The sequence below is a fragment of the Galleria mellonella genome, unplaced genomic scaffold (assembly GCF_026898425.1).
Source record: "Galleria mellonella isolate WM207_F2 unplaced genomic scaffold, CSIRO_AGI_GalMel_v1 utg184, whole genome shotgun sequence".
Lineage (NCBI taxonomy): Eukaryota > Metazoa > Arthropoda > Insecta > Lepidoptera > Pyralidae > Galleria > Galleria mellonella.
In genome coordinates this window covers 2,966,665-2,981,223 of record NW_026442025.1, presented here as the reverse complement: position 1 = coordinate 2,981,223, position 14,559 = coordinate 2,966,665, and the positions used below count along the sequence as shown (strand labels likewise).

At 36.9% G+C, this 14,559-nt stretch overlaps 1 protein-coding gene across 1 annotated transcript in view; it reads right to left on the bottom strand.

The window, feature by feature from the left end:
* Positions 1 to 14,559, bottom strand: part of LOC113512027 (uncharacterized) — a 35,866-nt gene that overhangs the window by 3,295 nt on the left and 18,012 nt on the right. Inside the window, exons 4-7 of the mRNA XM_031909240.2 lie at positions 10,130 to 10,295; positions 7,949 to 8,079; positions 4,743 to 4,880; positions 651 to 828 (exon numbers count right to left, since the gene is read on the bottom strand). Of these exons, the coding sequence (XP_031765100.2) occupies positions 651 to 828; positions 4,743 to 4,880; positions 7,949 to 8,079; positions 10,130 to 10,295 (613 nt within the window). The remainder of the gene's footprint in view (positions 1 to 650; positions 829 to 4,742; positions 4,881 to 7,948; positions 8,080 to 10,129; positions 10,296 to 14,559) is intronic.

Below are 14,559 nucleotides of genomic sequence, written 5' to 3'. Positions count from 1 at the left end.
GAGAAGTGGAAAAAGATGGAGGAGGCTTTTACCCTTGGGGACCACTGAAGTGGATAAAAAGCTATAATAATAATAAATAATGAGATACTAGGCTAGAGTGCAAAGGGAACGCTTTAATAAATAATTAAAAGAATAAAAAAATAATTGATTATACATATAATATGTTTTACAATAGAGGGAGAGGGGAGGGAGACTTTGTACAAAAGTCGTTTGCTTGAGTACCTCTGTCCCATTCGTGTTTTAATCGTAAAGCAGCTGTGTTTGCATAGCTGTGTTTCGGTTTGAAGGGTGGGATATGGCGTGAATTTACAGGGTACAGAGGAATAATATCCAAGTCCTCAGGAATGGCAACGCATGGGGGTATCATGGGCGAAACAGTAAACTCTGTTATGTCCATGGTACTGCTCATGTCTATAGGCGAGGGTTACCACTTTCCATCAGGTGGCCCGTCAGCTTGTTTGCCATTCTAAGTTGTATAAAAAAATCTATGTCGAAGTAAGTGGTTTCTATGTCAACCTGTCTCCTTAACAAACACTTTTTATCTTTCTCTTTTTTGTTTAGTGTTTTCGAACAAATTTACACATTTTGAATATGTACAGCGATGGTAATGTTATTGTAATTTATGTTTGATCAGTACTGTTTCCACCAACCTTGACGCCCAACTTGACCCAGCCGTCGTGAACGATGCGGTTACTCCTCTCAGCGCCGACAGGGTCACTTTTGGACAGGAGGATCAGCGCCGGGGCGCGGCACGGATTCGAGTGGTACAATTGTGATGAACGTATGTAGTGTGAGGTGGCCACGTCATGGAAGGTCCTCAGATGGTATCTGAAAATACAAAGTATTGTTGTTGAAAGGTCATAATCATAATCCACATTTCACTGTTGGGCAATGGATAGAAGTATAAGATTGTAAAAGGAGAATGTGTCATAAGGCATTAACCAGAGGAAGACTTTGTACAGTCATGTGCTTGGTTACCTCTGTCCTATTTGTATTTCTGCTGCGAAGCAATTGTTTGCATGACATATTTCAGTTTGAAAGGTGGGATATGGCAATGAAATTACTGGGTACAGAGGCTAGATGATGTACTCAAAAATGATATCACTCCTATAGTTACCCACTAGTGTTTTTAAATTTATTTACATATTCAAATAAAGATAAGACAAATTTAATTTTTTTTTAAATGTATTATATGGCTTCTTTAAAGCCATTACAAGAGGTATAACACCTTAGTCTTTGGGAATGGTAACAAATGAAGGGTATCGTTGGCGACACATTATACCCTGTTATGTCTATGGTATTTTACATATCTATAGGCGACGGTTGCCACTTTCCATCAGATGAGCCGTCAGTTTATATATATAACATCGTGACACGAAATTCCATTAGGGACTTTGTCCACGGAGATTAAAATTTGTAAATGCTAAAATAATGCATTTCTGTGTTTTTTTAATGGACTAAAAAAGTACGTCCAATATTTTACAGTAACTAACTAATACAAAAGTTTGCAGATTCTAACAGTTACTTTGAGAGGGGAAAGGAATTGTTAGTAATGAGGTCTAACTGATCCATTGCCAGCAATACACCCTATCAGGTCGACCTCCACGCGGTTTCCCGTGGAAACCATGGTTAACTCTAATGGAATTCGTTATGATGGGCTAACTGACCTGCTTTCATTACTACTTATCATTCCTCACTGGTGCCCCGCCAGGGTATACTGTTAGCGGGGTTACCATTCTATTATCACCCATTAAAAAAAAGTTACTTTGATGGTGTCCAAATTGATTAATCTAAAATATACATAAAGACACGACCTAAATATTATATTACTATATCTTACAAGTCCTTGTCATACAAATCAACATACAAATGTACCTCTCAGTAGATAACGTCTCCACACATTCTTATCAGTTGTCAACTATATTTTAAAACCGTAGAAATTTAATATCGAATCCGTCTTTTATATAATTATTTTAATGTTTTGAGATAGAATTGCTACACATTTAATTAACGGGCCAAAAATGAACGAGGTTATCATTTTTTATGTATTTTTTTTAATATATAAGCTAAAGAGGTTTGTTTGAATCGTAGCATTAGGCGTTCCATTGTTTCTGCCTACCCTAATGGGAGACAGGCGTGACAGATATGTATGTGTAAGGTAAAATGTTATCTTATACCCATCTTAAGACTGAGTTCGTTAATTTCCTGTTATATATATATATATATATATATATACCACAGAACAAAGGCTGAAAGTACTTTTTACTAGGTACTACAAAAAAGGAGGAATGTTTTCAGGGGACACGCTTTTTTATATTACTATAATGGCAAACAAGCATACCGGGTGGAAAAGGGATTGTTAACAATGGAGTTTGACAGCCCCATTGCTAGCAATATGCCCTATAAGGTCGACCTCCACGTGGTTCCCTCTGGAAACCATCGTGAACAATTCTTGTTGGATTCGTCTCAATGGGCTAACTGACCTGCTTCATCCTCACCTATCATTGGTGCACCGCCGGTGTATACCGATAGCGCGGGTGGGGTTACCTATTCCATTATCACCAATTAAAAAATAACAAGTATACGGAGGAAGACCCTGTACAAAAGGAGTTTCCTTGGGTACCTTTGTCCCATTCGTGTTTCAACCGTGAAGCCGTTGTGTTTGTATTACTATGTTTCAGTTTGCAGGGTGGGATATGGCGTGAATTTACAGGGTACAGAGGAATAACATCTGAGTCCTCAGGAATGGCAACGCATGGAGGGTATCATGGGCGAAACAGTATACTCTATTATGTCCATGGTACTGCTCATGTCTATAGGTGACGGTTACCACTTTCTATCAGGTGGGCCGTCAGCTTGTTTGGCATTCTAAGTTGTATAAAAAAACATTTCTTTTTTTTTTTACTATTGAGAGGGTCTTGCGATTGATTATAATCTCACTTGATGGAAAGCGATGATATAGTCCAAGATGGGGCTCGCGGGCCCACGAACGACCTATACACATTTGCCTTAAATTGTTGCGGATTATATTTGGATGGAAAAACATAACACATTTTATATTTAGTATAACTGTCGCAATGATCGAGTGCAAAGATCGCGGTCGCCCACACACAAAAATACTAAAAAAAACGCTGCGTTTATATTCTGAATGTCAAGTACATATACCAGTATAATTCTATTATTGGAATTTGGCGTTTTCACACAGTGTAAGGAACACACAGTTGTTCAAAAGGGATTATTAGTAACCGAGTCTAGTCTACTGCTTTTTTAAATGGATGATAATGGAATGGCAACCCCGTCTGCGCTATCGATATACGCTAGCGGGGCACCAGTGAAGGATGATATGTGAGCATGAAAAGGGGGGTCAGTCAGCCTATTGTGATGAATTCACATGGAATTAAGCACTATGATTATATTCAAGAGCAAATTAAAAGAGCATCTTCTGTCCTCATAAATTTATTATGTCTATGTATGTATATGTACCTATTTTGAATGTAAAGAGATATTTTATGTTTATGTATATATGTATATGTATTATTATATACAGATATGTATTTGATTTTATTTATATGAGTTACTTATATATGTATGTCAACATATTTATTATTTTTTAATAGAAACATCTATAATGTTTCCTTCTATTATTGTACGCGCACTGCCCGCTAGTAATTAATGCTCCTATCCACTCAGGGTTTGCTGGAAGAGAACTCTTACAGAGTTAAGCTCGCCTGTTGTACATCTTTATTTTATAAAGGTTGCCTGGAAGAGATTGCTTAGCAATAAGACCGCCTTTTGTACTACACTATACGTATTGAACATTGTTCAACAAATCATGTTATGTTGGTGCAATAAAGTGTTAAATAAATAAATAAATATGTTGTAATTTTTTTTGTGTACAATAAAGAATACATAAATAAATAAAATGATTTCCAGGGAGAACCGTGAAGAAGAATTGACAGGGTATATTGCTAGCAATACACTGCCAAGTCGACTAATACGCGGCCCCCTCTGGAATCTAACGTTAGCCACGTGCTTGATAAATTCGTTACGATAAGCCAAGTGATCTCCTTTCAATTTTCATCTATCATCCCACACTGGTGTTCCGCGAACGTACCAATAGCTTACGTGGGAATAATATATTCCTTTAACATATATTTAAAAAAAGCATTAGTTTATCGCATTTGGCATACATCCGAACAGTGACATGGCAATTCACTACATTTCTTTGTCTAGACGTGTCCGTTACACGACTGGTAATTTTTTTAGTCTGAATTAATATTGTATAAAAATGAAAGTATCTCATTTAGCAGATCGTGCTGATATCATCAAGAATTCACCACGACGAGTTTCCAACGGGGTTTAGGTGAAGTCGACTCGATAGATATTGTTAGCAATGGGGATCGTTAGTCCCCGTTAATTTTTTTATACAACTTAGAATGGCAAACAAGCTGACGGCCCACCTGATGGAAAGTGGTAACCGTCGCCTATAGACATGAGCAGTACCATGGACATAACAGAGTATACTGTTTTACCCATGATACCCCCCATGTGTTATCATTCCTGAGGACTCAGGTGTTATTCATCTGTATCCAGTAAATTCACGCCATATCCCACCCTTCAAACCGAAACACAGCCATGCAAACACAACTGCTTCACGGTTGAAACACGAATGGGACAGAGGTACCCAAGCAATCGACTTTTGTACAAAGTCTCCCTCTGGTAAAAACTTGACTAATACTTACTCCATGTAAGCCTTGAGAGTCTTCTGCATGATTTTGTTCTTAGGGAACACGGCGGGCGGCACTCCAATGGAGATCTCGCTGACATCGGCGGCGGAGTCCCACACCTGAGCTGCAATGCGATTCATCACTGGCGTATACCTAAAATAGAATAAGATCAAAGTTATCATTATTGTTTTTTTTAATATTTATAAATAATTAAAAAAAAAATTGTAAATTTGTCTTTTTGTTATAGTGGACTAACTACTAAAGTTAAATTAACTATTGGCGTATTTAAAGAATAGTCGATAGGCTGTGCTCCAGAATTCTTTGGTGCTCATCTCAGAGTAAGGAGCGTAGCTTTCAGTTATAGACAAAGACAGAACATATGTGTCTTTTTTAAGAGGCCAGAAAAATAATTTGAAAAGAAAAAATAAACAAAACAAAATTCCCTCCTTTTTCACCTATATTAAATAATTTTAAATATGCCAATGAAATCAATGAAAAAAAAAACAGATGGATAAATGCAACTAGGGTAGTTAAAGGTTAACTACTAATAATAAATCGTATATAAAAAATAAAAAAAAAAAAAAAAAAAAAACATTAAAGACATTGAAACATAATACAAGTATTTTAAATAATATCACATAATCTATGTAAATTATTATACAGTGAAACTTGATTAAATGGGACCTGGAAAAGTGAGAAACCTCCATAACTGGAACTCATGCTGAGGTGCCAACACTTTGGCACTGAATTACCTCTGTTAGTAGGACGAAGCAAACCTCTATATTTGGGATTCATTCTTTTTTTTTTATGAGATTTAAAATGACAAACAAGCTGACGGCCCACCTGATGGAAAGTGGTAACCGTCGCCTATAGACATGAGCAGTACCATGGACATAACAGAGTATACTGTTTCGCCCATGATACCCCCCCCCCCCCCCCACCATGTGTTGCCATTCCTGAGGACTGAGGTGTTATTCCTCTGTACCCAGCAAATTCACGCCATATCCCACCCTTCAAACCGAAACACAGCCATGCAATCTTTCGTTTTTACAGTCATAGATACCTCTATAAGTGAGACAGCGAGTAATTTACATATGTGTTGCAGTCAAAATTCTTAACCAGTCAAAACTACTATTGACTAGCAAAATCAGTCCAAAGAACTTTTGACCGTATGTTTTAGTCAACAATACTTTGGACTAAAATAACAGTCAAAAGTACCTAACTTAACCTAACCGCAAATTTGCAGTCAAAACCACTTATGACCAACCCGTTCAGTCAAAAGTACTTTTGGCTAATTTTGCTAGTCAATAGTAATTTTGACTGGTTAAGAGTTTTGACTGCAACATATGCATTAACCTCTGTTACAACATTAATTTATCACCTCTCTACCTTGGACTAGTCTGCATTTAAATTTATTACTTATTCTTATTCAACCCACAAATTCCGGGGGGAAGGGATTGTTAGTAATGGGGTCTAATGAACCCATTGCTAGCAATACACTATCAGGTCGACCTCCACGTGGTTCCCCCTGGAAACCATCGTGAACAATTCTTGTTGAATTCGTCACAATGGGTTAACTGACCTGCTTTACCCTCATCTATTATCCTTCACTGGTGCCCCGCCAGTGTATACCGATGGTGCGGGCGGGGTTACCATTCCATTATCACCCATTAAAAAAAAAACCCTTAAATTCCGCACTTAACGAATTTTGAGCCGCGATGACCTTTAGTTTTAGTTTTGCTTCACTATCATAAAGATGTTCATTTGAAAAATGCCGAAACGGAGGCTCAAATCGTTATCAGTACGTGAAAAACTGAAGTTAATAATCCGTATATGAAAGTGAGAAGACACGCGGTGAAGTCTATTAACGGATGCCTCTGTAAATAAGGCAGATAATAATAATAATTCTTTATTTGGAACAAAAACATTGGTTACAATATTATTGAAAAACGATGATATCCGCAGAAGTATAAAACTGTGTCGCGAATGTCAACGCCCTCCTCCACATTGCAGGATTCCAAAGCAGACATTTAAAACGTATGGTAGCTAGTTACATCAACGAAGACATTTTGTTATATCTAGCAACCAACTACAATACTAATAAACTACAATAATTTATAAATTGATAATTTAAATACAGTAGCCTACATGTTAACTTAAAAAAAGTGTGTGTGTGTGTGTGTGTGTGTGTGTGTGTGTGTGTGTGTGTGTGTGTGTGTGTGTGTGTGTGTGTGTGTGTGTGTGTGTGTGTGTGTGTGTGTGTGTGTGTGTGCGCGCTCGTGCGTGTGTGCGTGTGTGTGCGTGCGTGTGCGTATGCGTGTGCGTGTGTGTGCGTGCGTGCGTGCGTGCGTGCGTGCGTATGCGTGTGCGTGTGCGAGTGCGTGTGTGTGTGTGTGTGTGTTTGTGTGTGTGATATTTATTTATACCTGGATATCTGAGACACTGGGTAAGTGGGATACCTCTATAAGTAAGATAAATCTACTGGTTCCTTAATATCTCACTTAACCAGGTTTCACTGTATTTTACTGAACTAGGCGTTATCTTAAAGTCCTAATCACTGGTTATTTGATTACAACTATTATGTTTAATTTCACTACCATTCGTATGTGTGTAACTGCCAACACTCCAAGATTAATCACCACTATGGCTAACATGGGAGGTTGTTGTACTTCCGTTAGTAAAAATGGTGGTCACTCTTCGAATGTTGGCAGTCACACAAATACTAATGGTAGCGGAATTAAACAAAATAATTCTATTCGAATAACCAAGTATTCTATTATTATCTATTAAGTATGAGCAGTTACAATATCTGTATATTGGCTCAATATCTAATATATAATATTATCCCATTGCTAGCAATATAACCAACCAGGTCGACCTCCACGCGGTTCCCCCTGGAAACTATCATGATTAATTCCTGATGAATTCATCATGATGGGCTAACTGGCCTCTTTTCATTCTCATCGATCACCCTTCATTGGTGCTCCGCCAGCGTATCCCGTTAGCGCAGGTCGGGTTACCATAGTGTTTTCACCCATCAAAAAAAAAAAAAAATTGAAATGAAGAACGCAAACGAAATGAATATACATATACGAATGGTATGGATGATATCGAAATGGGCGATGCCTTTTTTCTATCATCAATGTTCAGACAAACCCAATATATAGGTATCGGGACGGTACCGATATAACTAAAGCTTATTATCTATAGTGGATACTCACAATTCTTTATTCTCCATAGAGTGGCCGATGACCTCGCCCCATATGTACCCTCCCACAGAGAACCCGTGCAGCACCAACGGGTGGCTGTTCACGTTCGTCGACATAAACTTCAGCAGGTCCTTGGCGATTAGCTGCAAAATAACACCTAAGGTAAAGATTATTTTGTAGAAATTCACTATATCGCTTTAATAGCTTCCGTATTCCTTATAATAAACTACAAATCGACTTCGTGTAATTTATTAATTAGACGTTCTGAACTCTCCTAGGAGGGTTTAGGTGGGGGCTTTGTTTGTTCATTTGTTAGTAAGTATTATTTGAACATATCAGACTGTCCCCAAGCGTATAACAAGCGACAGAATACAATACACACTATACTAGCCTTGATAATTATTAATTTTTTAGCTAAATTTTGAATTGGAGCATTATGGCTGGTATGCTCGCAGAAAATAGAGTTAATGATTTCTTTGCTCAGTATTCCACACTGCGTATCTGAGGACCAAGGAATTTATAATAAAATTGTTTTAATTAGTATTTTATTATTTAATTTTTGTATATATTATATAATACTACTCACTATTATATATGGGTTCCTTACATACATGTGCTTATATTACTTGCATACACCCACTCTAACTTGCCTACCTCGCTATGGAATCAAAATTTTTGTTTGTATAAGTAAAATCCTTTATTGGCTGTATTCATAAGAGACTTAGCATGTAAGTTATTTTTTAAGAGCTGTGGATTTTTGTATAAAATAAAATAAAAAATAATGTAAAATTTGTAATTAATTAAAATTAAATATTATAGTAATAATGAATATAAACTATGGATATATATATATATATATATATATATATATATATATATATATATATATATATATATATGTATTATATGAATTAAAAAGATTTATTATTATTATTACATAATGATAAGTTCATAGGAAAGTCACAATACAAACATTGAATTCTATTAATAATTCCAATGTTTTTTTCATGTGTTTTTTTAACAATAAGATCGTATCATGAACTTGAATAGATGCTATGAACACATGAATTATGCTAATAAAATCGAGATCGACAATCTATTTAGGGGCCCGCGGTCAAACGGGGAACTTCTAATTTCGTCGTGTTAGTACATATCTGACAATTACTTTATTAAATTTTCACTAGTATTATTATTTGTATATTTGTTAATAGGGTTTTTTTTTTGAAATCTAACATACTTAATTATAAGCATTTTTAATAGTTTTTTTTATGAAACTACCGCGTAGTTTGAAATGCAATTGCAGCTGAGAAAAACGCGTAACAAATTCAGCTGTTGCTTTTTAAAAAAAAAAATGAGTTTACAAAAAGTTCAGTTATAATAAAATTGTAACATTGTACATGGGAATATTTAAGAAAAATTGATATGTGGGGGTCTTAAACGGTGGCCAAAATAAAATATTTTTTTTAATTTTATCTGTCTGTTTGTATGTTCTGGCATCATTCCTCTGCAGTAAATTGGATGGGGTTTCCACAGTCGTTTCTAAAGCAGCGTTACCGATATCCGATAGTTAAAAGTTACACGAGACTGCTCAAAAAGTAACATTTTAATTGTAAAGCACTGTCATAACCAGCAATCCATGATGCTGTTCACGTCTATAGGAGACGGTCCTCGGCTACTGAACCTGCACTAATACGACACGTCATACTATTGACTAGTTATGTGCATCTGGTCGCGTGCAGAAAATTAACGCTCCAAGGACTCGCACTCGCACAGGCCGTCGTCTGCCGACAATGTACGTAGAGACGACAATTTGTCTCGTGACTTTGAATGTACATATGAACAAAACTATTCATATATCATTCACCAGAAGGAGACTTGGGTACTTTTGTCCCATTCGTGTTTCTACCGTGAAGCAGTTGTGTTTGCATGGCTGTGTTTCGGTTTGAAGGGTGGGATATGGCGTGAATTTAAAGGGTACAGAGGAATAACACCTAAGTCCTCAGGAATGGCAACGCATGGGTGGTATCATGGGCGAAACAGTATACTCTGTTAAGTTAATGGTACTGCTCATGTCTGTAGGCGACGGTTACAACTTTCCATCTGGTGGGCCGTCAGCTTGTTTGCCCTTCTAAGTTGCATAAAAAAAATCTTAAATTGTAATTAAGAAGTACATAGCTTTATACGTTTCCATACCTGGGATCCTTTGACGGGCCACATGAGCTGCCAGGGCGTGCACGACACTGAGAGCACATCGAAGCCCTGCTCAAGATAGAGTTTGGCGTACTTCATCACGTGTTTCTGCCGCGCCAGCAGCCAGTTGATCATCACGCAGAGAGGCTTGTCTGGCAGATTGTCCAGTCTGTTGGGTATTACATACAGGTGTTATAGTACGCATATACAAACACTAGTAACGCATGGGGGTATCATGGGCAAAACAGTATACTCTGTTATGTTCATGGTACTGCTCATGTCTATAGGCGACGGTTACCACTTTCCATCAGTTGGGCCGTCAGCAAACAAGCCATTCTAAGTTGTATAAAAAAAAAAAAAAAACTAGTAACCCAGCCCGGCTTCGCATGGGCAGATAGAATTTTCGACAATAACATATAGCCTATGTTTACATCATTTAAAGAGGAATAATTCTTTCATACATATTTTTTGGGTAACTTGAACCGTTTACGCAGCGCACGCAACGGAAGCCCTCAAATATGAATAATTTTCTCCGTTTTTGCAACATTTTTCACTGATGCTTTGCTCCTATTGGTCATAGCGTGATGTTTTATAGCCTATAGCCTTCCTCGATAAATGCACTAGTCAACACAAAAAAAAAATCAATTCAAACCAGTAGTTCCTGAGATTAGCGCGTTCAAACAAACAAACTCTTAAACCTTATAATATTAGTATAAATTATAATGCAAAACTCGGGTCAAATAATCTAGACCAGTGTTTTTCAAACTTTTCTATGGCGTGATTCTATTAGTATGTAAAAATGTTTTGCGACCTCCTACCCTATCCTAATGCAATTACTTTTTATTATAAATTATTTATTATTGTCGCATACGGGCAAACACAGTGTAGGACGACCCCCACTAGATGGAGTGACGACCTGAAATTTATTGCAGGGAGTCATTGGATGCAGGTGGCTCAGGACCGTTCTTTATGGCAGTCTATGGGGGAGGCTTATGTCCAGCAGTGGACGGATAATGGCTGAAATGACGATGCAGATAAATTATTAAATAATTAATAAGACATAGTATGTATGAATTTATCTATTGTAAAATCTATTGGTACTTAAAAAAAAAAAAAAACTATATTTTATATAATTTGCATGCTAAACATTAGCTGAATATGGAGTAGTCTACTTATTAAATGGTAACTTTGTGTCACCTATTCGAAGGAAATAAAGTATTGTAAGTATCCAACCTTGGTAAAACAGCAGAATATTAATGTAAATAGTGATATTTGAGAACCGAATGTAAAGTATCACACACAAGCCCAAGAGGTTTAAGTGCTACTAAAAATCCAATTTTTTTAATGTATTTATGTATGATAATTAAACAAAAAAAAAATTCTATCCTATATAGGATATTATTATTATCAACGAATTAGCAATGAGGAGGTCCTGCTTAGGGTCAAGGAAAAAAGACAAATTATTAGAACTATTAAGGACAGAAGGGGAAAAATGTTGGGACACTTGATACGACACGACGAACCTATGAATATTATAAGAGAAGGTAAGATAGAAGGAAGGAGGGGGAGAGGGAGACCGAGACATAGTAACATCAGGCAGATCAAGGAAGGAGATGGTGTTGTGTCGTATCAAGAGGTGAAGAGGCTCGCTGAAAATCGTGATTGCCACTCACTATTGAAATTGTAAGTGGCAAGAGCTCTACGGACAAGAGCGCAGTTCTTAAATAGGATAGATATATAGGCAAATACTATATCATATCTTTCTAATCTTGTCCCACCCGATTGTCCTCCATTCACTTTTAGCTTGGTGACTGTAGATGTTGTCAAGAGAACCATTCGTTCATTATCTACTAAAGCTATCGGTAGCGATAATGTGAGCCTTGATATGATCCTTCCCGTGTTGGATGTTATTTTGCCTGCGCTCACTCACATAATTAACTTTTCTCTCATGCATAATGTCTTCCCATCACAATGGAAAAAGGCTTACGTCATACCACTTCCTAAATCTACTAATCCGACTAGCTTTTCCCAGTACCGTCCCATATCTATTCTTCCCATTCTTTCAAAAGTTTTAGAATCTATAGTTCACAGCCAATTATTTAAATTTCTTTCCACCAACAACCTTTTATGCCCCTTTCAATCGGGCTTCCGACCCTCTCATAGCACTACTGGAGCGCTTCTTAATATTACAGAGGACATACGTCGGGCTATGGATAACACGAAATTGACTGCAATTGTTTTGTTGGATTTCAGTAATGCTTTCAATTCGGTTGATTTTGATGTTCTCCTTAGCACCCTTCGTGCAGTCAACGTTTCCACTCCAGTTATCGAATGGTTCTCTTCTTTTCTTTTCGGCCGCCAGCAGTGTGTTAGAACCAATGATGGTTTATCGAACTGGGCTTCATTAACTGCTGGCGTGCCTCAAGGCGGTGTACTTTCCCCTTTATTATTTTCTATCTTTATTAATAATATTTCTCGAGTCATTACTTCTCCCTTCCATCTGTATGCGGATGATCTGCAGTTGTATCGTCACTTTATGCTGTCTGAGGTTACACAGGCAACTTCAGCTCTAAACGATGATCTACTGGCTATTCACTCCTGGGCTAAATCATTTGGTCTTATTGTTAATCCAGCCAAATCTCAAGCTATGATTGTCGGTAGTGGCAGGCTGAGGTGTAAGTTGGAATGGTCTCAGATTCCTCCATTGGTATACGAGGGTACTAAGATATCTTATACTGATAAAGTGAAAAACTTAGGACTTATTATGGATAGTACATTGTCGTGGACCTCTCATATTAATGACATTAGTAGACGGATGTACTTTTCATATCACTCTCTCAAACGTCTCCAATACTTTCTCCCTTTCAATACCAAAATTATGCTTGCACAATCTATTCTTCTTCCCATTCTGGATTATGCCGATGTCTGTTTCTTAGATGTGACCGAGGAGCTGCTAAATAAGCTTGAGCGGTTGCAAAAATTAGCGATAAGGTTTATTTTCAGCTTACGAAAATATGATCATGTCTCGGAATACCGCACTCGTTTAAAGTGGCTCCCAATTAGACATCGTCATGAGACACATGTCCTAGCGGTCCTATATAATATCCTTAATGATCCCAATTCTCCTTCCTACCTTCGTTCCCGGTTCCAATTATTACCTCCTCCTTCCAGACCTAGACGTCTTTGTCTGAACCAGTCCAGGGTACTGAAGCTTCCCAACTGTAAAACCCATTTTATGGGTAACTCATTTGCATATCGTGCTGTACAGCTGTGGAATAAACTTCCCGTGAACATTCAGAATAGCCCGTCTAGCAGTTCCTTCAAAAAAAAAGATTAAAATCATTTTATCTTTCCAATTTAATTTAAATATAAAAATGATTAGAAGACTGTCATCATTGTGTTCTCTTGTATCTGATATTTATATGTTGTATTTAACGTGTGTATGTATGTGTGTATATGTATGTGTATATGTATATATATGTGTATGTGTATGTATGTATATATGTGAATGTATGTGTGTATATATATAATTATTTATAATTTATGTAAATATTTATTTAAATTTCTGTCTTGCACTACTACTGCCCACTCACTACTTCCTATGCCACTGCGTTAGGTTGACTGGAAGAAATCTCTTTTAGAGATAAGTCCGCCTTTGCTAACATTGTTATTAACTTATTGTTGTTACTGTATGTTTTTGTGCAATAAAGAATATATATATATATATATATATATATATATATATATATATATAGATTATATAGGACATGATAATACGACCTTTGATATTATATATCATCGCTTTATCGACACTAAAGTAATTCTCAATTCATAAAACCGAAAACAACAGGTATTATTTCATTTAAAAAAAACATTTCAATAAAGTAAAACTAACTCGCTCGGAAGAGATCGCTTTTAGCGATAAGGTCGCCCATTGTTTTCTCATTGTGATTATTTCTTGTAATTGTTTATATTTATAATAAGTTTACTATTATAATCTTTTCGAGGAGACAATGAAGAGTATCTATCGATCTATCTATTGGATCAAGGTAACATAAAAATCCTATTGTAGCGAACTATTCTGTATCATCATTTCATATATCGTACATATCGTACAATCAATCGATAAGAAATACGACGCACACGTAACTGTATCGACACTAAAGCGAGAGTATTTTTTTTATAAACATGGTTCAGGACTATTTCTTGCGGCAGTCTATGGTTTATAGTCTCGGATCCTGGGATGGGCATCAGACAAATCCAGGGGGCTGCGCCCACCCCAGTATTCTGGTACTATTTACGAACTGCGTACGCCTATGTTATTTTTTATGGATGATAATGGAATGGTAATCCCGGTTGTGATATCGGTATACGCTGGCGGGGCACCAGTGATAGATGATAGGCGAGGATGAAAGTCAGGTCAGTTAGCCCAT